Raw genomic sequence first — 26,083 nt, 5'->3', positions numbered from 1 at the left:
TGAATCATCCAAATATTCTTTGTTGGGCTTTGCTCTGTGCCCCACTAACAGTTGCTTTCAACTCCAGTGATACAGTCAAAGAAGGTGATTAAACTTGACATACACAGGTGGAAGTGTTTAAACCTGTTTAACTTAATGAAGTGATGAAATTGCAGGCTGATTAACTTTGCCACGTGAATAGAATTGCAGTGGTTTGTTTAATTTTAACTAAAAACAGTGTTTCTTAAAACACTAAGGTGGGCTCTGCATTGTACAGGCAGTTTACCTAGTAGATGCAAGGAACAAGTAAGATTGAACTGCGTAAACAGCTTCTTCTTTTCCAGACTTCAAAATGCTTTAGATATAATTTTGAACTTACTCACATTTGGTTCTGTAATACTGAATTGGGATATCCAATCGAAATGATATTTTAACTTTTAATTGTTATCTGAGATCAGATTTCCTGTTGTGGAGTTAGATAATTTTCTTCTTTTTGTGGATGCATAAAAAAATTAATTCTTTTGAACTTCTGTCTATGCTAATTGTTTTGTCACTCAGACCTGAATAGAAAACTATTTTGTTTCCAGGAAATAACAGTTTACGATACAAGCGGAGCTTTCTGTATGAGTCTTGAGGACATCGAGTTTAGTGTTTTTTTTCATATGTATAGAGTCAAAAAAAGAAATTATGTAGGACTCAAAGCCACTTCTCTTCCTGTGCGTGTCTTGAAGACTGAGCGTATTCTGATGATATCAGTAAGCTTTTATAGTATGTTGTGCTGAGTCTCTTTTTAATGGTAGAAAAATGAATAGCTTCTCTTTGATTGCTATTTGCTGCTGCTGATAACAAAATCAGAGATGTGGCAAATCTGTTGTGATGTTAGAGCTCTTATTTGAATGCATTTAATTTCAGCTGTTTTGGGGATCCCCGTACATATACCAGTCTAGTTTTGGTGCCCAAAGGAAGGAAAGGGGGTGGAGAACAGCCACCGGTTTTCTTCAAGGAAAGATAAATGAGTAATAAGAGTGCTACTCATCTCTTAAAAGCAGTTTACTTCTGCACAAGTTTCTTTGATGGCTGCTGAGAAGGTAAGGACATCTTTTTATCCTGTTCTGTATGACGTTGCACAGGGGGATGCATTTTTATTCAGTGGGATGGGTCTTTTTCGGCTGCAAAGGTTTTATGGAGAGACAACAACTGGAATTTTTAAAAAGTGTATGAGTTTTTCTCATGAGTTTGTTTTTAACTTTAAGGGATGGGATGTTATTAAAATCAAAAGGCATAACTTTGGTAAAAGATTATCAAAGAAGTTATAAATAATTTTCATGTATGTATGCAAGGGTGTGAAAATAAAACTGTTGCAGCCATGTAGTATAAAATAAAACTTATAATTGTCTTAATTAGGAATAAATGTATGTGATTGGCCTCTGCAGAACAGAAAATAGCCATACATTTCAGGAGCATTTGTGATTGTTTTTACTCTGAACCTCCTTAATCTGTGTGCTAGCTACTGACCCATCTTCTGGATTAATGGATGAAGTAATCCAATTATCTCAAGTCAATGAAGGCTGTGACTTTAGAAGATCAGTTTATTTATACTTATTTAGTTATCATTATTTTGCTAATGCTTCAGAGTCTGAAAGGAGATCAATAATGCATTAGTTGCAAAGTTGAGAAGAAGTAGCTTGCTAAGTCAGGCATTTCTGAGTTTAAAAAACTTAAAAACCAAGATGCCTTTGGCAAACTTAATCTTGTCCTAGGTAGATCTTTTGATTGCCCTCCAATTACATCACTACATACTATTTAGCCTGATATAAAAGAAAATGGCATGATCTTCTGAGACTGCACTGTGTGCATGCATGCCTCCCTCTCTTAAGATGTGACCACATTGTCTTATATCCTTTACAATGGCTCTGAGACTTCACATTATAGTTTCAGAAAGCTACTGATCCATCTGCAAGGTGCTTGACATCGGATTATTTAAAACACTTCATTTAAAATAAACTTTGATAAAATATTTTCGTGAGCTTTGGGCTGAAAAAGGAGAAGTGTCGTGGTATTTATTAAAGAGGTCATCACTGCTTTTGGTTTTACATATAAGATGCGTGGCTTTCAGGTTAGCCAACTGTGTAAAACAGCTGGGTTCAATGGGTAAATATGAAAGGCGGGCATCTGTACAGGGGTTTTTTTTCCTTTTAAGCAGTATCGTAACTGAAAACACCACTTATTTATTACTGTCAAAAAATTAAAGTCATGTAGGCAGCTTCGGTGTTAGAAAAACTCTTCTTTCTGTTAACAGATAGTTTCAGTCCAGTTTGAACACCTTTGTGAAACGATTAACGAGCTCAAGCCTGTGTAGGGCACAAGGATTTTGGGGTATATAGTACTTAATTTATTTTTAAAGCTACCTAATCATTAAGCTAGATTTTTAGTTATCTTTGAATGTGCAAGAACAACTGACAGAACGCGATGATTGTCTGAGCTTAAATCTTCATGAAGATTTAAAAAAAAACAACTGTAGGAATGTCCAGGTGCAATATTGATACAGCTGATGGCTACACGATGTATTTTAAGCTCCATTCTCTGCAGCGTGTGAGGTCTTGCCCAGCAGTGAGAGCACCATGGTGGCTTTTTCCCCTCTCTGCATAGTCCAGATACTGCAGGATGCAGGGCCCACGGCTCTTCACACTGCATTGTTTGTTTTGTTTAGTGCCAGAAGATGATGCTGGTCTTTCCATCCTACCTCTTGTGGCGATCTACTGCTGGCACTAGATTTAGTGCTTATGATTTATCATTATGAATAGGTTATGAAGTGTAGCAGTAGACCAGCTGGTTTGGATGATGGTGTTTGCATATCAGTGATGGGCAGAGGTCAAATGTCTTTCTGGAGAATCCTGCCCTGGCTAGGGCAGAACCTGTGTCTCCCAGGGGGAACAGCTCTGGGAAAGACAAAGTGGAAACAAGGGGAGGCTCCAAGTTGTTCCTTCCCTCACACCATTTAAATTTGTACAAACTTGAATAGCTGAAGTGACACTTTTTAACAATTTGAATGGTTCTCTAAATAAGACTCTTTGTGCCCTTGATGTTTTTCATACACTATGATGTCATCTGAAACCCAGTTCCCAGAAAAGGGTTGAAATGTGGAAAACTTTGTGCTTTAAACTAGATGTGAAGGGGGAGGGGGTTGAGCCCAGGCTAGACAGGAATGAGCCTGGATGTGGGGAATTGGTGATTGGGAGAGGGTGCGCGGGCGAGGACCACCAGTACCTCACCGCACAAAAAGTGGGGGAGAACACACCTCGGGGTGTTAAGGGAGATGCAGGCACTCTGGTGTCAACTGATCCAGTTACCAGGCAGTTGGGAACGAACCCTGTTCCCTCTAGGAGGGCTGAAGGCTCGGCAGCTCAGCTGAAGTGCATTTACACCAATGCACGCAGCATGGGAAATAAGAAGGAAGAGCTGGAAGCTGTCGTAGGGCAAGGGGCCTATGATGTTGTTGCCATCACGGAAACGTGGTGGGACGACTCATATAACTGGAGTACGACTATGGTGGGGTATAAGCTTTTCAGGCGGGACAGGAAGGGTAGGAGAGGAGGTGGGGTAGCCCTCTTTGTAAGGGAGGACTTGGACATCACTGAGATGGATTGTGGAGATGAGGAGGTTGAGTGCCTGTGGGTCAAAATCAGAGGAGCCCACCAGAAGGTAGATTTTGTGATGGGAGTCTGTTACAGACCACCCAACCAAGGAGAAGCAGCTGATGAGCTCTTCTATAAACAGCTGGGGTTAATCTCTAGATCGATGCCTCTCGTTCTGGTGGGAGACTTCAATCTGCCTGATATCTGCTGGGTGTACAACACAGCAGAAAGGAAGCAGTCTAGGAGGTTCCTGGAGTGCGTGGGAGATAACTTCCTTGCACAGTTGGTGAATGAACCAACCAGGGAAGGTGCCCTCCTGGACCTCCTGTTGGTGAACAGAGAAGGCCTTGTAGGGGATGTGGCGGTAGGTGGACGCCTAGGACTAAGCGACCATGAGATTATAAAATTTTCTGTTCTAGGTGAAGTGAAGAGGGTGGTTAGCAAGACGGTAACATTAAATTTCCAGAGGGCAGACTTTGATCTCTTCAGCAGGCTGGTTGGTGAAGTCTCATGGGAGACAGTACTCAAGGGCAAGGGAGCCCAGGAGGGCTGGGAGCTCTTCAAAGGGGTGGTCCTAGCAGCTCAGGAGAAAGCCATCCCCGTGGTCCGGAAAAAAAGCCGGCAGGGGAGAAAGCCAGCTTGGTTGAATAGAGAGATCTTGAGGGATATCAAGAAGAAAAGAAATGTTTATGGCCTCTGGAAGAAGGGACAGGCCTCTTGGGTGGACTACAGGAGGGAAGTGAGATTGTGTAGGGAAAAAATCAGAAGGGCTAAGGCTCAGCTAGAAATTGGATTGGCCAAGTCAGTGAAAGATAACAAAAAATCTTTCTACAAATATATAAATAATAAAAGGCGGACTAGGGAGACCATACAGTCCCTATTGGACACAGAAGGGACAACAGTAACAGGGGATGAGGAAAAGGCTGAGGTACTTAATGCCTTCTTTGCCTCAGTCTTTAGTCGTAAGGAGGGTCGTTCCGCCTGTGTACAAACCCAGGAGCTAGAGGAGCAAAATGAGGCTCCCATGATCCAAGAGGAGGTGGTCAGAGCCTTGCTAGCCCGACTGGACAGTCACAAGTCTATGGGGCCGGACGGGATTCACCCTAGGGTACTGAAGGAGCTGGCGGATGTGCTGGCCAAACCCCTTTCCATCATCTTCCAACAGTCCTGGAAGACTGGGGAAGTCCCACTGGACTGGAGGCTGGCTGATGTTGTGCCCATCTACAAAAAGGGCCGCAGGGAGGACCCAGGAAACTACAGGCCTGTCAGTCTGACCTCAGTGCCAGGGAAAGTCATGGAACAGGTGATCTTGAGTGCTATCATGAAGCACATGCAAGAGAACCGGGTGATCAGGCCCAGTCAACATGGGTTCACAAAAGGCAGGTCTTGCCAGACTAACCTGATCGCCTTCTATGACAAAGTGACCCGGCTACTGGATGAGGGAAAGGCTGTGGATGTGGTCTTCCTGGACTTCAGCAAAGCCTTTGACACAGTTTCTCACAGCGTTCTGCTTGAGAAACTGTCAGCCTCTGGGCTGGACAGGCGCACACTCTCCTGGGTGGAAAACTGGTTGGATGGCCGGGCCCAGAGAGTGGTGGTAAATGGTGTGAAATCCAGCTGGAGGCCAGTGACAAGTGGGGTTCCCCAGGGCTCAGTGCTGGGTCCAGCCCTGTTCAATGTCTTCATCAATGACCTGGATGAAGGCATCGAATGCACCCTTAGCAAGTTTGCGGATGACACTAAGCTGGGTGGAAGTGTCGATCTGCTGGAGGGTCGGGAGGCTCTGCAAAGGGATCTGAACAGGCTGGACCGCTGGGCAGAGTCCAATGGCATGAGGTTTAACAAGGCCAAATGCCGGGTCCTGCACTTGGGGCACAACAACCCTATGCAGTGCTACAGACTGGGAGAAGTCTGTCTAGAAAGCTGCCTGGAGGAGAGGGACCTGGGGGTGTTGGTTGACAGTCGACTGAATATGAGCCAGCAGTGTGCCCAGGTGGCCAAGAAGGCCAATGGCATCTTGGCTTGTATCAGAAACGGCGTGACCAGCAGGTCCAGGGAGGTTATCCTCCCTCTGTACTCGGCACTGGTGAGACCGCTCCTCGAATCCTGTGTTCAGTTCTGGGCCCCTCACCACAAGAAGGATGTTGAGGCTCTGGAGAGAGTCCAGAGAAGAGCAACAAAGCTGGTGAAAGGGCTGGAGAACAGGCCTTATGAGGAGCGGCTGAGAGAGCTGGGGTTGTTTAGCCTGGAGAAGAGGAGGCTGAGGGGTGACCTCATTGCTCTCTACAACTACCTGAAAGGACGTTGTAGAGAGGAGGGTGCTGGCCTCTTCTCCCAAGTGACAGGGGACAGGACAAGAGGGAATGGCCTCAAGCTCCGCCAGGGGAGGTTTAGGCTAGACGTTAGGAAAAAATTCTTTACAGAAAGGGTCATTGGGCACTGGCAGAGGCTGCCCAGGGAGGTGGTTGAGTCACCTTCCCTGGAGGTGTTTAAGGCACGGGTGGACGAGGTGCTGAGGGATATGGTTTAGTGTTTGGTAGGAACGGTTGGACTCGGTGATCCGGTGGGTCTCTTCCAACCTGGTTATTCTGTGATTCTGTGATTCTGTGAAGAAGGGAGGTAGTCTTTTTTTTTTTCTCTTTTTTTAAAGAATTTGAAAAAGACTTCAAATAGCAACTGTTTCACTGCTTGCTTAACTGCAAATGTTACTCTTAAGAATGTACAACTGTAAAACAGTTCCTAATAGCTCTGTAAGACATTCATATATTTTCTTTAAGATCACTAGAGTGCATTAGGATTCACCTAATAATGACTATCATAAATTTGCTAGCTTTTACTGAAGCTTCAGCAGGATTTTCTGGTGACATTGTAGATGTGCTAGCCTTTAGAAATCCTAGGAATTTAGAAAGCATAATTTATGCCGTAATGGGTGTTTTGGTATCCTGTATAGTGCAGTGGTCCTCAGGTTTGTACTGAATGCTCTTTCACATTGTATCAAGTTACATGGAGCTGAAGGCTCTAAACATGCTCATCAGTTCTGGGTAATATTCTTGAGGTAAAAGGTGAAAGCAGATGAAGGACGTAGGGGCCTTTGAAAATGACATATACTGCATTTAAGAAGTGCTCAGGCTTTTTAGGTTTAAACTGAGTAATTTCCTGTGAAATTACAGTTGGTAAGGAAATAAAATATGATTATGCCTATCTCTGTCTCTTTTGTTTCCACAGGAAACGATTGTTTCTCTTTGTTAACACTGCTGTGAAATGCTTTGTCCTTTTGGTGTCTATTGAAGGGTTTAATGAAAAAAATATAAAAACATGGGATGCATACTGTTTATAAATATTATCACCTCCTGCTTTTTTTTGTGTGTGAAATTAAGTAACTTAACTGTAAAGTATTTCCCTGCACTGATAAAAATACATTGGCACTATATATATGAAGTTTTGGTTTGTTTTTTTTTTAAACTTAAAACTCAAAATATTTTAAAATAATGAGCTAGCGATGTGGATAGTTAATCCGATCCTCAGCTGAGGTCCCTCAGTGAAACATCAGTAACTGCTTTGGGAAAGCCATACCCTTCTGTCCTAGTGTCCAGACCTTCTGTATGTATTTACTTTAGATTAAGTTTGAAACACTTAATCCATTTTCGTATACACATCTTTAATATTTGATGTACCATAAGTGGAACTCTTACATTTTTTGTAATTCATGCTAGACACTGGACAGTGGTATTAAATCTGTATATGGTGTGTAAGATGAATTAGATTGAACAATCACCTTCTTTCTCTAGTTTGCTGTAATGTATATGAAAATTATTTCCTATTTTACTGGGAGTTTTACAGAAATGAAGGTAACAGTATATATCCACAGTCAGTTGTGATTCAGTTTTATTTTTGTACTTCTCATATATTTGTACATTAACGTCATCAGTTTGGGGCCAAAACTATTTCCTCTTAGGCTTGTGATGTTTTGTCTTTTCATCAAGATGAGATGAGAAAGGGGCATTTTTTTCTCAATGAGTACAACTTCTGTGGTCATGGAGCCTGTAGGCCCGTGTTCAAAACTAACTTAAGCTTTTTTATGGTTTGTTTTTTGTTGACTGTACAAAAAATGTGAAGGTGTGTGACTGAGTGTTAATGGACAATATGGTGAAGCTGTCTGAAGAACAGAAATGTCGTAAAACCTCTCTGGTATCTGAATTGGTACATGAAAGGCTTGAGTATAGCAAAATGTGATCTCTGCATGCTGTTTGGAAAGTCTCGAAGAGGTGAGAAGGAGAGACGGTAACATGTATTCTTTCTTCCCTAGGCCTGGAAATCCCAAACCTACAAGACCAAATAAAGATAAAGAAAAAAAATCCCCCTACTCATTTACGCCATCTCCTGGTGAATTGTCCTCCATCTGGTGACAGTTAAAGTCTTGTCTAAGACCTTTCTTCAAGCTCTCATCTCTCAGAACCAGTTCTTTCATGTGAACAAGTCAAGACTGCTGTGACGCTGCTGACCACTCATATTCCTAGCGTAGCAGAGACACTTAGATGATGACTTGTGTGAAGACAGACACAGTTATTTTGCTCTTCAAGTGTATGGCACAGTGAAACATGTCACCAATCAAGTGAGAGCACAGGCCCTTAGTAAACGGACCACATTACAATCTGTGAAGTAGTATCCCTCATTCTGGGCATAGTAGGGCCATAGAACAGGAGTCTACAAAATAATTGAAGTTTGGGGAAAATGGCCTGTGAATTTAATCTGAACTTCCTTAAGGAGATGGAACGAGAGGCTATTCTGGAAGTCTTGTACCGTGACCAGATGTTGAGAAAAACGGAAGAAGAAAGGATAAGGTATCTGCCATTCCCATAGTCCTGTATTTCTGTTTCTTTTTCTCAGAAGTACCCTTCTTCCTCTTTGCTGTTCTTTCAAATGTATTCCTTTTTTCACTTGTTAGCTAATGCTGTTTTATTCTTTGGGAAGTCTAAGGATTATACAGAGCCTCTTGGATTTATCACACTGTTGACTACTCTGTTTTTCAGTGAGTAATTTACTTGATGAATTTTACTTCTAGCCTTCATAGGAAGTTCAGTTGCTGCCTGTATTTTGTTTTTATGAAGGCCTTATAGCATTCTCATCGTGTGCCGGTGTAATCTTGGTAACACAGAACACGTTCAGATCTTTGGTTGTCTTATTTAACTTACACTATCAAGCCTGGAGTAAGAATCATTGGATACCTGCTTATTGTGCTGAATCCATCACTGTCCCTTCTCACATACAGCAGGTGGCAAGCACACCACACTGTCTCAGAGGTTACCAGTATCATTGGTTAGAAAAAGGTTTCTAATTATTTCACACTATGCAAGTATCTCAGTTGTGAGGGATGAGGGATAATCCTCTAGCCTTTTATTTGCTTTATGTCAGGGCTAGAGCAAGGACTTCCTTGCAGCTTGTACTTTGCTTTGTCACCTTGCATCCCCATGTAAAAAAGAGTATTTGCGTAGCTGAGTTAGAAGTTATTAAGCTCTTAAATGTAGGCACTTAAAGGTTGTTTACAGCAAACACTTATAGGAATATTACTGAACATATTTAACGATTGTGAAGAGTAAGTAAAGGGTTATAAAGTAAGTCTGAATTGGTTAGAAGATCCTCAACAACTGTTGATGATATAGCTAACAATTGAAAGCGTAGATCTCTATTACTGCTATGTGTAATGGAAGCAAAGTTAATGGAAGGGAAAGGTTTTAATATTTTGGTCTGATGTAGTTTTTATTGAACTTTCGGGTGATGTGTTTGTTATGATTACTTTTACTTGAAAGAACATTTGATTTTTGGATAAATATGATTAAAAAATCATCAAAAGAAGAGGAGCACCGTTTAGTGTCAGTTTTTGTATGTGAATGCGTAATCACTTGCATATGGGGTTTTGGTGCCCTGCCCTGAGGATGCGTAACTGACACAAACAGAACCCTATTTATACTATATATTTATACTATATACTATATCCTATATATGAACTGTTATTCTGCTTGTATGCACAGATGTGGCAGAACATACACTCACAGAGCAAAAATGACACGTGTAGATGCTTGCAGATTGTGCTTGACTGAGGTCAAGCTTGAGGGCATATCTGCCACCAGTAATGATATTGGACAATCAGGGTATCAGCTTGTGACTTATGCAGGGGTTTTGGTCTATTTAATTTCTTTTCTCTTTTTTTTTTTTTTAACCTGGGGCATTAGGAAACTGAAACTGCAGCTTCAGCAGCTTCGGTGGAAAGGGGCAAGAAATGTAAGCTATGAATACCGGGAGAGATCTTGTGCTCGCTGTCAGAAATCACTTGGGTTATTGCTGAACAGAGGTGCCGTGTGCAATGGGTGCAGTCATCGAGTATGCTCCGAATGCCGCGTCTGCCTGAATCCCTCTCTGTGGAAATGCACCATTTGTTATGCTCATGGGTAAGGAAGTTTCCTGATTTGGCTAAGTGTCAGTTTACGCTGGTTATCCAGTAGATGCACACTGGTTTTGTGTGTATTGGTTGCTTCAAACATTTAATGAAACAAAGCCTCTGGTATAATGAAAATGTTGGGCAAAGGCCCAGTAGCAATGATAATATGAGAATTTTGTGTTATGCTTCATGTAGTTAGGATTTCCCTTCCTGTATTTATCACAACAGATCCTTAAGGCAGGCCAGAGCTAGCGTGACAAAGATGCTGACGACAAAGCATAGGAACTGTCAATAGTTTCTGAACTGTAGATAGAACTCTGTACCCTGACTTAATACTGAAACAATGCATCATTACAAGCTGAAAAAAAGCATTAATAACATTATTGGAACTCATCTAAATGTGGTCAGAAATTCACATTTATTTACTTTGAATTGGTTGTTTTTTCTTTTATTATGTCACCTTGCTTTTTGTTTTCCAGGAAACAGTCTTTCTTTTACTCTATTGGTACAGTTTTTATATCAAAGTGCTCCATCGAAGTCCTTCCTAGTCATCAGAAACTTAGTAAACCAAATGCTTCAGCTGTATTTCCACCTTTGAAAAATAATATTATGTAGACAGAAAAAGATAGTTTTAAAAATTAATCCACAGCTGTGCTGGATGCCATGTATCCCTGTATGAATGGTGAAGGTTTGGATGAAATTTACTTTATCCTAACACAAGATTAATGGACCACTTCACTCCTTCTTAAGATGCCAAAATGAGATGTAAATAATGCCTGAGAAATGTAAGGCAAGGTATTAGTCTTAAGCTAAAAGAATTTCTACTACTAGTTTGAAATAACTTTCTATAGCTTGGAAGAGACTATAAACTATTGCTAAAGATGTGTTCTCTCAATCCTCAGTTTATTTTGTAATTTATATGTAAAATAGTCAGATTTGCTCCATCTAGATTTGATACAAAGCAGGTACTGGATTTTGATGCATATATTTAGCTATCTGTGCTTCGTGCTAGAAGTACTAAAAGGGAAGGTTAAAAGGTTAACTTTCTGTATCCTCCTGCAGATACCTCCCTCCACTTCGATCTTCTTTTAAATTGGTTGCCATTTATTTGGTGGCCACAGTGGAATTCCCCTATAGAGAGTAGCTAGTTGTTAAGCTGACTCGTGTAGTGCTGTGCACACTTAATTATTTCATATTCTTGTCCAGATAGTTAATAGTAAAACTGGGAAAACATTATTTAAATTACATTTTTACTTGAGGAAATTACCTTTTTTTTCGTCCTGCTAATATAGAGGAAATTTTCAGCTGTCATTGAAATTCTCTTTATAGCAAAGAGATTGCACATTTGATCTTGCTTAATCACAATGCAAAGTCAATTAAAATTGGTCAGACCTCTTTCATTGCTTTCAGTGAGCTTTTACATCAAGGCTGTGAGTCTCCAAAAGAGTAAGGAGTGCAGCAGTGTGGTAAATTCCTCTCGGTGCCTTTTGTTTAACCCAGTAAGGGAAAAATAGGGTGACTGAGAAATGTTAGAGCTCATTTTCAAGTCATGAGCAACTGTAATTTTGAGTCTTGGTTATCACTGGAGTATTATTTTCCTGAAAATGTTGTCAGCGGCAGCAGTACTGAGATTCTGTCCTGGACACTAGGGGTTTGTGTGTAACAAAGATGTTTAAACACCTCTGTGGAATAGTATGCAGGGATATATGAATGTTTTTTGTTTATGGAATGAAAAATTTTAAAAAGCCATGAGTGCTGACAGAGTTTGTAGCTTTTACCTGGAAGAGGCATGTCTTATGTGAATGGAGTTGGTATAATGTTGGGGTTTTTTTTAAAAGAATCCTGTTTTCTAGGAGCCTAGAAAGACTTTTGCTTTGAAGCAGGTTAGTCTATTTAAACTGACAAGGGTAATTCTTTGTCAGCTTCATTGTCCTGCTTTAGGCCAAAGATGGCTTAGTATGCTCTTTAGCCTTTTAAAACAATAAAAGAGAGAGTCTTTCCAGATCTGTGAGTGGTCTAAATCATCACATGAGCCTGTGCAGAGCTGGAGATTAAACTCGAGGAAGATAACCATGGGTAGACAGAAGAACGTAAAGGAAGGGCTGGAGATAAGAATCAAGGCACTGCTAGTGCATAGCCCTTGAAGATCTAGTGCAATCAGAAACTTAAGACATTTATTAATTAATAGATCTCCATGGAAAGTAAATAAGGATTATATCTTTAGCTTGTTTCAACCTCATCTTCAAACTCGTTCATGTTCAGTTATGTACAATGATCTATGGTGACTCTCGTAAATATGATAAATAGTACAATCTACAATTTTAATATTCTGCATTACTGCTTAAACAGATATATTTTAAATGTGTAAAATGCCTTAAAATCAAGCCTCAGAAGGAACAAACAGAAACCCATCTACAGTGGGTTTATCTATTTTCACATAGCAACTTAGTCTGTGCTAAATGATGGACCTGAAGGTTTTGTTGGTGGAAATCAGTATAGCTCTCAAGTTTACAGATTTTTGTTTTGTTAAGGGGGCAAGACGTACAGGAATTTACTCTCTGTATGTTGGTGCAGATTTTGAGCAAGCGTAGCAGAGGGAATGCTAATGAAGAGATTAATTTCATAGAAGGAAAATAAACACTGCCTGCCCTGAGAAAATTTTTGCAGTGGGACTTCATCATATAATAAGCATCAGAAAATCCACAAGGAACAGAGATGTTATATATGCCCTAAAAATTAGTAAGACATTTAACTGATCATTTGGAACCTGAGCACTTCAGAGAATCCTCTTCTCAGTTGAAGAATTTTTTGCCTTTTTAGTAAAGCATGAGTTCAGGTTGCAGACTTTGTCTAATTTGGTTGGAGATGACAAATTGCATGAGTCAAATCTGCCCTTGACAGAGCTAATATGATACTTGTTAATTATTTTTCTCACCCTGCGATCCTGATGCCTGTGTGTGACATGGATGTCATTGATGTTAGCCTCCACGAAATGGAGAGAGTTGGACCATGAATCCATCACACCCTCAGGGTTGTGGAACTTGGTGCTCCCTGGTAACCATCCCAAGTTCTTTTTGGGAGCATATCCTCTATCAGTGACTTTCTCTGCTCCTCAGAACTAAGCAGTGGTGTCAGCACAAGTGCCTGATTGATTTTATAGTCTGGAGTCAACCCGGGGCTCTTGTCTTCAGAGCAGCGCCTTGAGCAGTAGGTATTTCTTTTTATGGGCAGTCCAAAAGGAGAAAAAAGTAAATAATGGAGAGAAAGAATCCTTTGTTTGCAGATCCACAGCAAAATCAGTCAATGGAGTGCACAGTCACAAAATCCTAGTTTTATGGTAGTATTAAGAAGGGTTGTTGGATTGTTAAACAGTTATTAAACACTTGAAGAAATGCACTTTGGAAAATGTTGATTCAAATGTCTTTTGCTTGTTTTTCAGAGATGTGAAAGTAAAGGCTGGTGACTGGTTCTTTGAGGAACGAGCAAAGAAATATCCAGGAGAAGGTAATCACTGGAACAGACCATGAACTGCTCTGTAATGTGTAGTAGTGGAACCCAGAATGTAGCCTGCCACTGCATGTAATATTTCTTCAACTTGGTGAGAAAATGTCAGAAATTATCATTCAGTGCATCTGTCTATACTCCAAGTAAAACATGAACATAAACTAGCAGAATGCATTTAAAAGTGTGACATATTTTGTATGAATAGTAAGAATAAGAAAATTGCTGGCCATATCACTTTGAATTAAAGAGTGTTTAAGACTTCTGAAGAATATAATGACATGAAATAAATATAGAGCTGTTCAAATGTATGTGTAGGAAGGAAATTATCTTGCATCTTTGTTTGTCAAAGTTAAAACTTCAATTGTTTACCCTGAAAAAGTTCTAAGCTTAAAGAAATGACAGAATGGAATACCTCCCCACGTATAGGTATAGATCAGCAGAGAACTAAATGCTCTACTCTTTCTTCGCTTTCAGTCAGCTCTGCCATTGCCTTGTATTAGGTCTTTTCAGTGCAATTAAAAATACAAAGCCCTAAAAGAAGTTATAGAGCATATGGATGGATTGCCCTATGGGCTTGTGTTTCACCAAGCAACGTGCTGTTAGTCTTTGTTTTCACCTACAGCAACTAATGAGGTGGAGAGTATTTCCTTCTTCTTTTCCTTGAAGCTCTACTTCTGATAGGCAGCTATTGCACTTTGTGCCTGACTGTAGCTAAATATTACAGTTTCACTTCCAGTATCTGCATGTGTCTAGATTTAAGAATAGCTAGTAAAAAGGAGAGCACCACACCTTAAATTTCTCTTGGAAGCTTGCGTAGGAAAAAGTTTATAAAGAAGTATTTAATCAGGAAAATTCTGCATAGGAGGTATTCCTGAAAGACAGAAGGTAGCATATTAAGAAACTGATCTACAGTTCCTCCTAAAATTATTCATTTTGAATTTGAAATATTTCACCAAATTCAATTCTAGCTAACACAATTTCTGAGTTTAAAGTATTAGTTGACTTATCTTTTAAAGTACAATTGTATTCCATAGCCATTTTTTATAATTTTCCCTCATATTTTTTCCAGCAAGTCTAAAGCTGGTATTTTTGACAATCTCTCTCACAATTATTGGAAAATGCTCTGTTGTTCTCAAATACTTAATCTGATATTGCAAGAGACTGACTGTCCCTCTTTCCAGTAAAATAAATGAGTTTTCTTGTATTATCAAAGCTTTGTGGAAGCCTAGAGCCTCTTGCTTAGTTATTGTGTTAGTAATACTGTTGATCTTTGTCACAAAGATCTAAGGATATACAGACGGTAAGCCTGCGGGGAAAAATATGTTTTGTTTAACTCCTTTTGATTAGACCAACTGATATAATTAAAGGGGTTAAAAATGGCAAACTTTCAAACTAAACAGCCTTTGTGGTTATGTATGCTCCAAGCCTGGAGAGACAGTGCCCTCTTTTGGTTTGAAAATCCAATACAAGTGAAGTATTCCCTCTAAAATAAGTTTAACTGGAAAAATACACGTTACAGTGAAGTTTTCTAATGCTGCAGAGTAGGGAAAAAAAAAGTTAATTCGGTATGCTTTTTATTAATTTTGTGTAGCTCCTACCTAAAGAATGAAAATTATGTTTTCACCAAAGTGGAAGGTTGCCTTTACTGACCAAAAAAATTTTAAAATCTAAGAAATTATTTAATGCTGCAAGAAATCAGATATTACTTACTAGTAAAGGGGCATTAAGTCTGGAGTTCTGCTTAAAGTTTCTAACATCAATAAACTGAGTATTGTTTCCACAGCCACCAAGTTCTGCTGCTTATACGTAAGAAACACATTATAATTAATGACATCTTTAGCAAGGCATAGATCAAATTTTGCTTTCTATATTAGAAATGATCAGGGATGAAAGTCACTCCAGGAATTTTCAGTTGGCCATTTGTTACTTGCATTTAAGTCTTTCTTTTTGCAGTCACTCAGGAGCAAAGTACATTTTTGAGTATTCATTGTTCGTGCCTGCTGGAGTGCTTGCTCCTTGGAGTACTTTACGTTATGTGGCTGCTCACGTGAGGAACGTGACATGGTTGCTATTTCCCCACAGGAGTGGCCTTAGCGAAGGGTCTTGCTCACATTTCTGAGCTAGTCGTGTGTTTTTGTGATTGTTGAGGTTTCTAGTAGGAAAAATGGCAAGAATTTTTTGTAAGATGCAAGAGATTACCACGTGCCTACCCTTTTACATGTTTTCAAGCTTTCCACAGTGTTTGAGTTTTCTAGTTAAAGTGTGCTTCAAGGCAGTTGGTGCGTGCACTACATGCCTCCTGGAACTTAGGAGGCTGAGGACACTTAGCAGCCCGTAGGAATGGGCCTGTTGGCATCCGTTTGTGATTGTCCTCAGCATTTGTGAAGAGCTGGTCTTAGTATGTCTCCTGTAAGAGGGGAGGTGAAAACATGTTAGAGCTTGTGATTCAAGAGAGACTTGTGTGTTGCTTGGCCTATATACTGATGTGTCAGGTGGGGGTTGATTTCAGGACTGTTCCTGAAAAGGCACTGATTTTAAAAATTCTTCTACAGGCATTAGTAGCTGCTGTTGTTGCTAAATGAGCTTTGGGTGTTTTGGGTTTTTTTGTCTCCTTCACAGGCAGACATGAAACAGTTGGTGCAAAGATCTTGAAATCTCATCAGAAACTGAGGTAAGACTCACAAAAGGACAAATGGTCTGAGAACCACTGAGAATTTGTACAGGTGATATAATGTATGTTATAAAACAGCCAGCACTTTGTGGCGTTTTTATTATGAAAAATGAATTTTAATACTTTTGGAGTACAAATGATGAAAAGCAGAGGAAAAATTACCATTTTTATTTCTCAACAATCCAGAGAAAGTATCTCAAGTACAAAAGAGAATGCTGTGTTTAAAGTAATAGTTTCTTATTTACCTGAAATGAAAAGACATGCAGTATTTTTGTTATATCTGCTTATATTTTTTGCATATATTTTTGTGCCATTATCTGTCAGATTTACATACTAGTTTTGAATTATCAGGGATGAAAATTATTTACTTGGTATAATAGCAATAGCATTGTTATTTGCTTGATGGGAGATACTGCTGACTGCATAGCCTTGGGCCAAATAGTAGACAAGAAGCTCTGTATTCAGTTATGGCACATCTGCTTTACTAAAAACAAATAAAAAATTCAGATAACACTGAGTAAATACTTTGACTTGAGGCCTAAGCATGACCATACTTAAGTTATTACCTGCAACAGATAATGAAATAACAGTCTAATTAAACTCTAATGTATAAAAGAGGCCCTCTTCCTCTGGGGAAAAAAAAAAGTAAAGTAAGATATAAAGAGCTGGCTGCAATTTTATGATAATTATCTATTGAGGCATAGCTGCAGAACACAGAAACTTAGAGTCAGCTAGATATGATCCTAACTAGGGCCACATGAGGTCTTGCTTTTACCTAGATGTGGTAAAAGTAAAAGGAGAATCAAAAAGGATGTTCACTGGCTGCCTTTCCGGTCCATGATTGTGCTGTGATAATGTTCAGTCAGATAACAGTTAGATTTTTTTTTTTTTTTTTTTTAATTCACAGACGTGGGCTATTTATGACAGATGAATGCGGTAAAGGGGCTCTAACGACTCTGGGGCAGGCAAGGAAGGATTCTTTTAGTATTGTAAATAGAGATGGCTGTTTTCTGAAAACACCTCTGAGAGAGAGATGAGGTGTGTTACACAGGAATCATGTTTTAACATTCAGGGCACATATAATACTGCCAACCATACAGAAGTTTAGGAAGCCTGTCCTAAATTAGGTCTTCCTGGTTTTTTTTACAGTTATGAATTCTGCTTAGGGCAGCCCAAGATTGAGAAGACAGAAAGGTAGTTCTAACTCTTACAAACAGGCAGTACAGCCTGTTCTACAACTCTTAAAGACAAAGGATCTCAACTCAGATCTTTAGGTTGCAGGAAAGGCAGATAATAGAGATACTGTGCATGGATGTAGTTTATGTTTCAATCTATTATCATAATATATTAATTGTTGCACTGCTTATTGTCTTTTGATTTTCTAGTAAAATTTCTGTGGTACCTCCAACTCCACCTCCTTTCACTGAGTCCACGACAGGAAGCAACGTGACGGTAAATGTGCTTATTTCCAAAATATGCAGTAAATAAAAAAAAAATAAACGCAGTAAATATATGATACTACAGCATTTTCTTGCCGTATAAATGCTGCTTTAAGTTTCTGTGTCACTGCGTTAGTAGTAGGAGAGAAAGGTCAGTCTGTCATGAGCAGTGTTTTCAATTTAGTTTTCAGTTTTTGAGGGAAGTGATTAACCCTCTTTACTTGGCATGAGAATACTGCACACAATTTTTGGTGCTTCACTACTGTAAGGCTGGACTGAGATCTCCTGAGCTCCCTTCCAGCCCAAAGGATCCTGTGATATTCAGTAGTCATTTATGAAGTGATCATTCCATGTGTTGCTTCCATTACTGAGTGAAAGGCATTAAACTTTATGGCTTCCATACCTCAAAACTCATTGAAATTTTGCTAAATCACTATTTCAGTTTATCTTGGACTGGATCCTGAGGCTTTGGTTTTGAGGCCCATTGCAATTCTATAAACATTCTAGTATGTGCTCACCTGGTGTTTGATGAAAACTCTTTAAGTTAGAATCATAGAATAGTTTAGGTTGGAAGGGACATTAAGGATCATCCAGTTCCACCTCCCTGCCATGGGCAGGGACACCTCCCACCAGCCCAGGCTGCCCAAGGCCCCATCCAACCTGGCCTTGAACACCTCCAGGGATGGGGCAGCCACAGCTTCCCTGGGCAACCTGTGCCAGTGCCTCATCACTCTAATCGTGAAGAAATTCTTCCTTATGTCTAGCCTAAATCTGAGTCTTTCCAGTTTATAGCCATTCCCCCTAGTCCTATCACTACAAGCCTTTGTAAAAAGTCCCTCCCCAGCTTTCCTGTAGCCCCTTTAGGTACTGGAAGGTCCCTGTAAGGTCTCCTCAGAGCCTTCTCTTCCCCTGGCTGAACAAGCCCAACTCTCTCAGCCTGTCCTGACTTAGAGGCACAGGAGCATCTGTAATAGATAGGACCATCCTACTTGAACTATTACATACATTACAACAAATCAGCGATGGTATTAGTGGTATTTATTAAATTGCTATGTGGTCTTCCTATAAGGAATTCCACTCAGATATCAGAGTGTGGAATTGAAAAGATTACTTTACATCTTCATGCATTTGTATGACAGTTTTCAACCATGTCAACATATGTCCTCACATGTATTATATTTGTCTACAGAAGTCAGTAAAGAGCTGCAGCCTTACCATCTGATTGTTTTGTGGTCTGTAGATATGTGATCATGGAAACTAAAACAGCAAGTATTTTGTGCTTTCTTACTCTTGGCATTTCATATTTGCAGGAACTTGGGCAGTCTAAAAGTTTCAATAAATCTGTGGAGAACTTGTTTTTGTCTCTCACAACACACATAAAAAGTAAGTAGTTTTCACTGCTTTATCATTCTACAGTAACAGTTAAATGTTTCGGGTTTTTTTGCCTAAGTATTAACCAAAAAAAAAGTTATAAACAAAGAGTATTGAGTAATGGATGAAATGACTAATACCAAGACTGAGCCAGCCTGAAAGTAAATCTAATTCTCTTTCAGTATTCTGCTAGTTGTTTAATAAGCTGGTGATACCAATCCAGAATGTTTGTCTTGTACAGGTGTGAAAAGATTGAATAATGATATTTTTAAGCTTACTGGGTGTTCAGATGCAGTATGTTTAACTCATGTTAGTATAGTGCAATAACCACTCTCTACTGCAGTGATCTTGGTGTTATCTATCAGATTAACCCCAAATGACGCTGCTAAAGAATCTATCTCATGATGGAAGTAGAGTTCAATATTTTAACTTGCTGGCAGTTTTCAAGAGGACTTCCTTCCTCTTTCTCATTCTGTCTAGCTGTGTGATTTTTCTCAGTATGTACTTCTAAGAGCCAGCCAGCCCTAACCACTATTTATTCATTCTGGTACTTCTGGTCTCTTCCATTCACTGATGCTGTCTGCTGTTCCCTAGGCAGTCTGCACCTCTAAGGCTAACTGCACTGAGGACAGCCAGCCTTTGTGCAAAACAAATCAAAGGCATCAGTGACCAGAGGAAAACAACTTCTGAGCCTTATGAAGATTACAGGGACTTGTAGATTTGCATGCGTTTGAATGAACCGTAGTGTTTTCTTACTAGCTTCATCTTAGATCTAACTCCAAATATGAGATTAGGCCCAAATAAATTTTGCTTTAGTGCCTTTCCCCCTAACTCATGTCTTAGCTCTTGTTTGGTCTCTCCTCTAACTTCTTCCACCCATCCTCTAAAGGGCTGTTCTCCTTTAACTGCACAAATTTAATGCTGTGTTTATGTGAACACATATTAAAGCTAAGCAGAGACACAATGGCTGTCCCTTGAACAGAAGCATGATGTGGGGTGGCATAGAATACTTTGTTCCTGGAAGCAGATAGCTGAGGTAGCACAGCATTTGATGCAAAATAACTTATTTTTCTTTCTGTTAGTTTGGAGTCTGGTCATATCCCACAGCTACTGGTGAAGACTGTCAGGACTGCTGCAAGCTAATTTAATAGTTCACTGGTACCAGAAGGAAGGTCCTTAATCCCTCCACAGCTTTCTTCTCTCTGTTTCTGGCCTTATGCTGCCGTTACTTAACTTGAATTTCAACACCAGTATTTCTGGACCCCTCTGGAAACTGATTTAGCTAATTGAAAGGGCAGAACATTAACTCTGACAAAACACATGTACTTTTCTGCTGATTTAGTGAGTTAAATAGGCTAAAGGTAGGGTATATATGTTGGAGCTTGCACAACATATGGTGCTGGGACATGTGTCCAGGAGCCAGGGATTGAGGAGGGCAGAGCAGGGGTTGCAGAGAAGGATGGCAGCAAGTTGTTGGCTTAGTTCAGCTATATTTGAAACCCCACTCAGGTGCTATCATCCTTACTTAGGAAAGAACCTTTGATTTGTGAGCAAATAACAGGCTGTTGCAATCACTGAAGTCAGTAATTAAAAAGTGTAGGAAGCCTTATAGACTTAGACTTCCTGACTTAAGAAAATTAGCTCTTTCAGACCACATTGGCCTCATAATGAAATCTGACACTGTGCTAATAAATACTTTCTGTCACAGGTATCTAAAGTTAGCGCTCTATATCTTATCCAGATAAAAATGTCCTGGTTTGCAGAAGTATTTAATACACCCAGCTCTTGTGTATTGCAGTAAATAAACCTGCAGAACCTCGCTATGCCTCTGATTGTATCATTGGAACCCGTGTGTGTGCATGTCTGAGAGCAGCAGGGACAAAGGACTAGCATGTGCCAGCATTGTACGTTCTGCTCTTTATGCTGTTACCTCCTGTTCCAATGTGGTTTGGCAGCAACAGGAATTTATAACCCAACGGTTGCCATTTTGGGGAATGTAAAATGAGTTGCTGGTTATAGTTTTATTTGTTGTGCAAAATCACCCTTGACACTAGAGAGTGTTCATCTTACTGACCATTTGGGTAGAGAAGCCAAAGGAGGAATAGATGTTAAAACCGAATAATCATTTTTTTTCTTAGAGTAATCTCTTTGTAACCTATTCGTTTTAAGACAGCGTGAAGCAGGCTTGCATTTCTGCTTCTACTTCTGGTCAAACTACTCCAGTTGTATCTATCTGCCCTATTAGGCCTTTTACTCCAATCTTTTATGATCTCTGATTTCACTGCGTATTTTAAAGACTTGGTTCATTTACAGTTAGAGATGACTTAATTGAGCCTGCCTATGAATCTATCGCATGATTTCTTAATGGTGTACACAGAGTACAGTAAACATATGAGAACTCATTGCTGCTAAGAACAAAACTAACACAAAGTGGCTTTAAAAATCGCACTTAAGAGTGTCATTGTTTTTGAATACCATAATGACACATTGTCTGCTCTCTGAGGGTCCTCATAGAGGCTTATGTTGTGAGAGTAGTATTTATTTCTTCTGTATGAATTAAACGTATGATAGCTATTTGATGCACCACTTATAAGTTATTAATTCTTCATGAGACGCTATCTGGGATTTACGGCAAAGTGTGTGCTGCTAAGCCTGCTAGTTTTTAACTTCAGAAATCATGGATGAGTACTCCCCTTCACTTTAAAGTGAAATTCTGACTGTACCCTGAGGAATAAGAAGCAGAAAGTGGCGTGCTGAATGACCTGTAGTCCTACAGATTTATTTTGACAATAAACTAGATGTTACTGAAATGCTCATTTAATTGGGTGCTTAAGTATAGACATAAGCTTATCTATATGATTAATGTTATTGAAGTTGATGAAAGCTACTCAGTTCTTAAAATTATGTGTCATTTGGGACCAGAGTATGTAATATCTCTCATTTCATCCATATTTTGAATGAATTTCTAAATATTTTTCAATATGCTCTGCTTTCTCATTTCCAGTGTTGTGTTGCTTGATGTTACTATAATGATCTTGCTTTTATCCTGAACCAAATCAAACTATATCTAGGGAGTGTAGCAGCTACTTCTGCAAGGGAACTGTATGTGATAGCATATAGCAATTTCTTTCAGAGGCTATAATGATAGGAAGCCAGTAGTGTCATTTCCAGTTGAAACAGCAGGAAAGGATTAGGTAGGCAAAATATAACTATATAAAATGTGACAAGCACCTACCTTCCCATCTATTTCTTCGTTTTGGGAGGTCAATACTAAAATTGCAGAGTGAAAGTTTGAAATCTACAGAATTAGCCTATAAATCTACAGGATTGCTTGTGATGTTTATTATAGTGACTTATCTCTTTATTTTCACTTTAGAAATCTCTAAGTCCCAGAATGATATGGCTGACAGACAATTCCTAACCACAGAGCATGGGCAGAACGTGGAAAGAAGGAAGCAAAGAAGGAGCCAGTCTGACACTGCCATCAACATTTCAAGCAGGGTATTATTATTGTACACAGTCTCAAACTGTAAGGGCTGTTTCTGGAATGGAAAGTATTTGTAAGATAATGACTTACACAGTGGAATTTTACTTTTATTATACGAGGAGGGCTGAGTTGGTGGTCACTGACCATTGCCAGAACATTGATTCTTCACTAGATTTTTTGACTGAGTTTTCACACTTGATCTCAGCCCAGAGCTGAAATGTTAGACTGAGGTTTTACCAACACTCTCACGTTGGGAGGGAGAGGATGTGGCATTTTGCTTGTGGGTGCTCATGGACTCTCTCGAGGCTGATTGATGGCTGCTCCGTGTGACTGCTGGACTGCAGGGAGGTGCTCTGTCTCTTGTCCTCCTCCTCCCCCTCTTGCTGCTGAACAGGACCGAGCTATGATCATCCAAAACCCACCCTGACAATTTCTGAACACTTTTTAACTTGGCTAGGAGACTGCTGCTAGTTGTTGGGCAACTTCCCTTTTCCTTTTGCTTTGGTTACAGTCTCTAGATTTCAGTGTTTTCTTGAGAAGTTTGAGAAAAATACAGTCATCTGTTTTTCCAGCAACTGTGCTGGAGGTGATGTCATGTATCTGCTTTAAAGTTACTCTGGAGATTTTATTTTGTACACTTTTACCTCTCAAATGACTGAACTTTGTCCATGCTATATTTTCCATATAGTGAGTACTTACTGCATCACCTCGCTCGTCTGAATGAGGTAAATGTGGTCTGCTAAGTGCATGAGTTAAATGTTGACAAAAGCTCATGGCAAATATCGCTCACAGCTCCCTTAGTGCATGCTTTTCACTTTCCTCTGAAGTGTTAGGTGTTGATAAATGGAAGAGACAGGATGTCAGCCCACGTGGACTCTAGTGGTTTGGATTGGCCCAGTAAGATCTGTGACTCTGTGAAGTTAGTTCTGATATTCTTGTATGCAGTTATATTATAAACAGAATTGGCAATGATTATTAGCTTCTGCAGTGTTGCTTTCATTGTGGCAAACCACACCTCAGTGTTACTTTATTCCACTGGCAGAGTGGTGCTCTTCTAATGCATTGAAAGTCATGAAAATTGGAGATGATATGAACTTAAACTATGCTTCATTGCATGCTTATCACACACAGCCTGTCAGATTTAAAAGATGGATATGGATTCTTTGGCTCTAGAAAAGTATTAGTAGGAGATTCCAAATCACTTGTGTGGATTTTTAAGTGCCCATTTAAAGACTGAGGACTTAATTTATGTCCTCCTTTGCGTTAAGGATTTTGAAAGATAGATTTCAATGTTGTTTGCGTGTCAGAGCTTCTGTTTCATTCAAACTGGCTAGATTATATTTAAGCTACAATTTTAGTTTTGCTAGACTTGTCATTGTTCTTTTTTTTTCTTGTGAATGTCATCTTTGCCATTTAGGTTTTTTTAATATTGAAGGAAACTTTACTTATCTTTCTCTGTATTTATGGGATGTCTTTTTGTATCTTTACTGTGATTTTAAAAATAATTTTTAATCTCTTTCAATGGCACTACTGCATTATTCCATTTATTGTTTTCTTTTCCATCTTCCTTTGTTTTCTTTTAATAACGGTAGCTTTTTTCATCCTTATTAGATCGATGAAGTAAGTTTAGGGACAGAACCTGTTTTAAATTACATTGGCAAAAGTACTCATTTGCATATAAATTTATAATTTACTCAAATTTATAACAAAGTATGTTGTGATTTCCATTCCAGAAAAAGCTTCCATATTCAGAGAATCAATCAAAAGAGTATTTTTTTCCCCTAGAAAGTCTGCATTTTTCTCGTAGGAGTAACTGGGAAGCAATAGCTGTAACTCTGTCATTTTGAATGTGCAGGGTATAAGACTGGGGCACCACTTCAGAAAGCACTGTCTGTTTCTTACTTAAGTTTCCCACATTTGTGATATATTTGGTGGTAGATTTGTTTGGATTAAAGTTGAAAGACATTTTTATATATATGTTTAACTTGAGTAACAGTGAAAAACAATCCAATGGCAAGAAATACTGGCGGTGTAAAATCTGGATTTAGGACGTTAATTGAATAGTGTTTCCTAAGGCCTCTCACCGTTAGAATCTCTAAGTTCGTAAAGAAACTGCAATCATACCTGCCTCACTGGGGGAACAAGCAGACATGTGCAAGCAGTGGAAGCTGTTTGTGGTGCATCAGTAGCTGTGGGTTACCCTCCCGCTCTGTGACTGCAGATGTGTGCTGCTGCGGACATTAGAGCCGGGCTAGGTGGGAGTCTTGCTTAAGTGACCTGATGCCAAGTTTAGCACTGGTAGTTATGTTGCCTTGTCAATCACCTATATACTATTTAAGACTGTAGAGAAGTCTTTCTGATCCAAGTAGTAGCTGAAATTCAGGGTGTAGTAGCAGCTTGTTTTGGTTAGCAAGTGAAACTGGTGGTGTTTCAGCTTTTTTTCTAAAGAAGAAGACAGTTTCTCTGCTGAGAAATAGGATGGTTTGGTTTTGTTTGGGGTTTTTTTTAGGTATGCAATTTCTGTCTGTTTACTTCTTACAAGGGAGCCTAGTGAATTCTTACATCTGTTCTTAAGGTAGGGCAGTTGTTACACATAACAATCTCGTGTGTTATAACAACAGCATACTGGTTTGGATTTTGCACATCCTGTTTTTTTCAGAAGTAATCTCTATTTATTATCTCCTCATTCTTTAGTGCTTTCTGCTGATGGTGCAGGAGAGGTTCCCAGGTCTATTAAATATATATTATCTGTTTCTTCTATGCAAATAAGTCCCAATCTTTTTGTTGATTTGCTCACACTGGACTTGTTTCTAGACTTTCAGGTAATCCCAGTTCGACAATATATTTTTTTTATTTTAAGATTATATTTTTTTAGATCCTAACTCTGTAAAACTTCTTACCTCACTCTTTTCCTACCCACAGAACTGTGAACATACTTTTCATAGGTTGTATTTTCCAGGAGCGGTGGCATGCCAGAATGAGCTAAAAATAGATTTTCAGCATATTTCTAGCCACATGTATTAGTCTTTTGACACTTCATACTATTAACTGTTCTGGTTGGTAACAGAGTTGGCTGCGCATAAATCTGAGAGAGTTTTGCTACTATATATATATCTCCTAATTTTCCACAAAGTATCAGTGTTTTCACGGGAAAATTGGAAAGGTGAATGGACTTAGTTAAAGCAAAGCCAGGAATCTTTCAGAAACTTTTTTTTAAACTTTATTCCATAATCAAATCTAAATAAGAACTTGTGAGTCTGTTTCTGTTTTCAAATATCTTTCAACCGATGTTCATTCTTGCAAAGGTCAACATAAGCTTCTGTCGTGTATTGCAAAATGCTATTTTTATTTTTTTTTAATTTCCTAGAGGGAAGGTACTTCTTTTTTCTTGCAAAACTCCTGTTTTGTTAAAGGGCAATAAGGCCTTTTATTGGTACATTGTTACTTCTGGTGTGTTATTAATTGTTAATATTGCTGTAGTAGTGATCCTTAGATTAGGTGATGGTATGTGGATTTAGGAAAATTATGAATATAATGAAGGTACTGCTAGCTGGGATGGGA

At 39.3% G+C, this 26,083-nt stretch overlaps 1 protein-coding gene across 2 annotated transcripts in view; it reads left to right on the top strand.

The window, feature by feature from the left end:
- The first annotated feature begins 710 nt into the window (after nt 1–710).
- Nucleotides 711–26,083, top strand: part of SYTL3 (synaptotagmin like 3) — a 40,872-nt gene continuing 15,499 nt past the window's right edge. Inside the window, exons 1-8 of one of the 2 annotated variants that reach the window (XM_069852034.1) lie at nt 711–1,067; nt 7,921–8,455; nt 9,845–10,060; nt 13,490–13,554; nt 16,174–16,225; nt 17,611–17,683; nt 18,975–19,047; nt 22,412–22,536. In XM_069852034.1, the coding sequence (XP_069708135.1) occupies nt 8,346–8,455; nt 9,845–10,060; nt 13,490–13,554; nt 16,174–16,225; nt 17,611–17,683; nt 18,975–19,047; nt 22,412–22,536 (714 nt within the window). In that variant the 5' untranslated portion in view covers nt 711–1,067; nt 7,921–8,345. The remainder of the gene's footprint in view (nt 1,068–7,920; nt 8,456–9,844; nt 10,061–13,489; nt 13,555–16,173; nt 16,226–17,610; nt 17,684–18,974; nt 19,048–22,411; nt 22,537–26,083) is intronic. The other variant, XM_069852035.1, reaches the window with a different exon arrangement.

The sequence above is a fragment of the Phaenicophaeus curvirostris genome, chromosome 2 (genome assembly GCF_032191515.1).
Source record: "Phaenicophaeus curvirostris isolate KB17595 chromosome 2, BPBGC_Pcur_1.0, whole genome shotgun sequence".
NCBI classification, from domain to species: domain Eukaryota; kingdom Metazoa; phylum Chordata; class Aves; order Cuculiformes; family Cuculidae; genus Phaenicophaeus; species Phaenicophaeus curvirostris.
The sequence above is the reverse complement of the archived record's forward strand: the minus strand, read 5'-3'. Positions and strand labels throughout refer to the sequence as shown.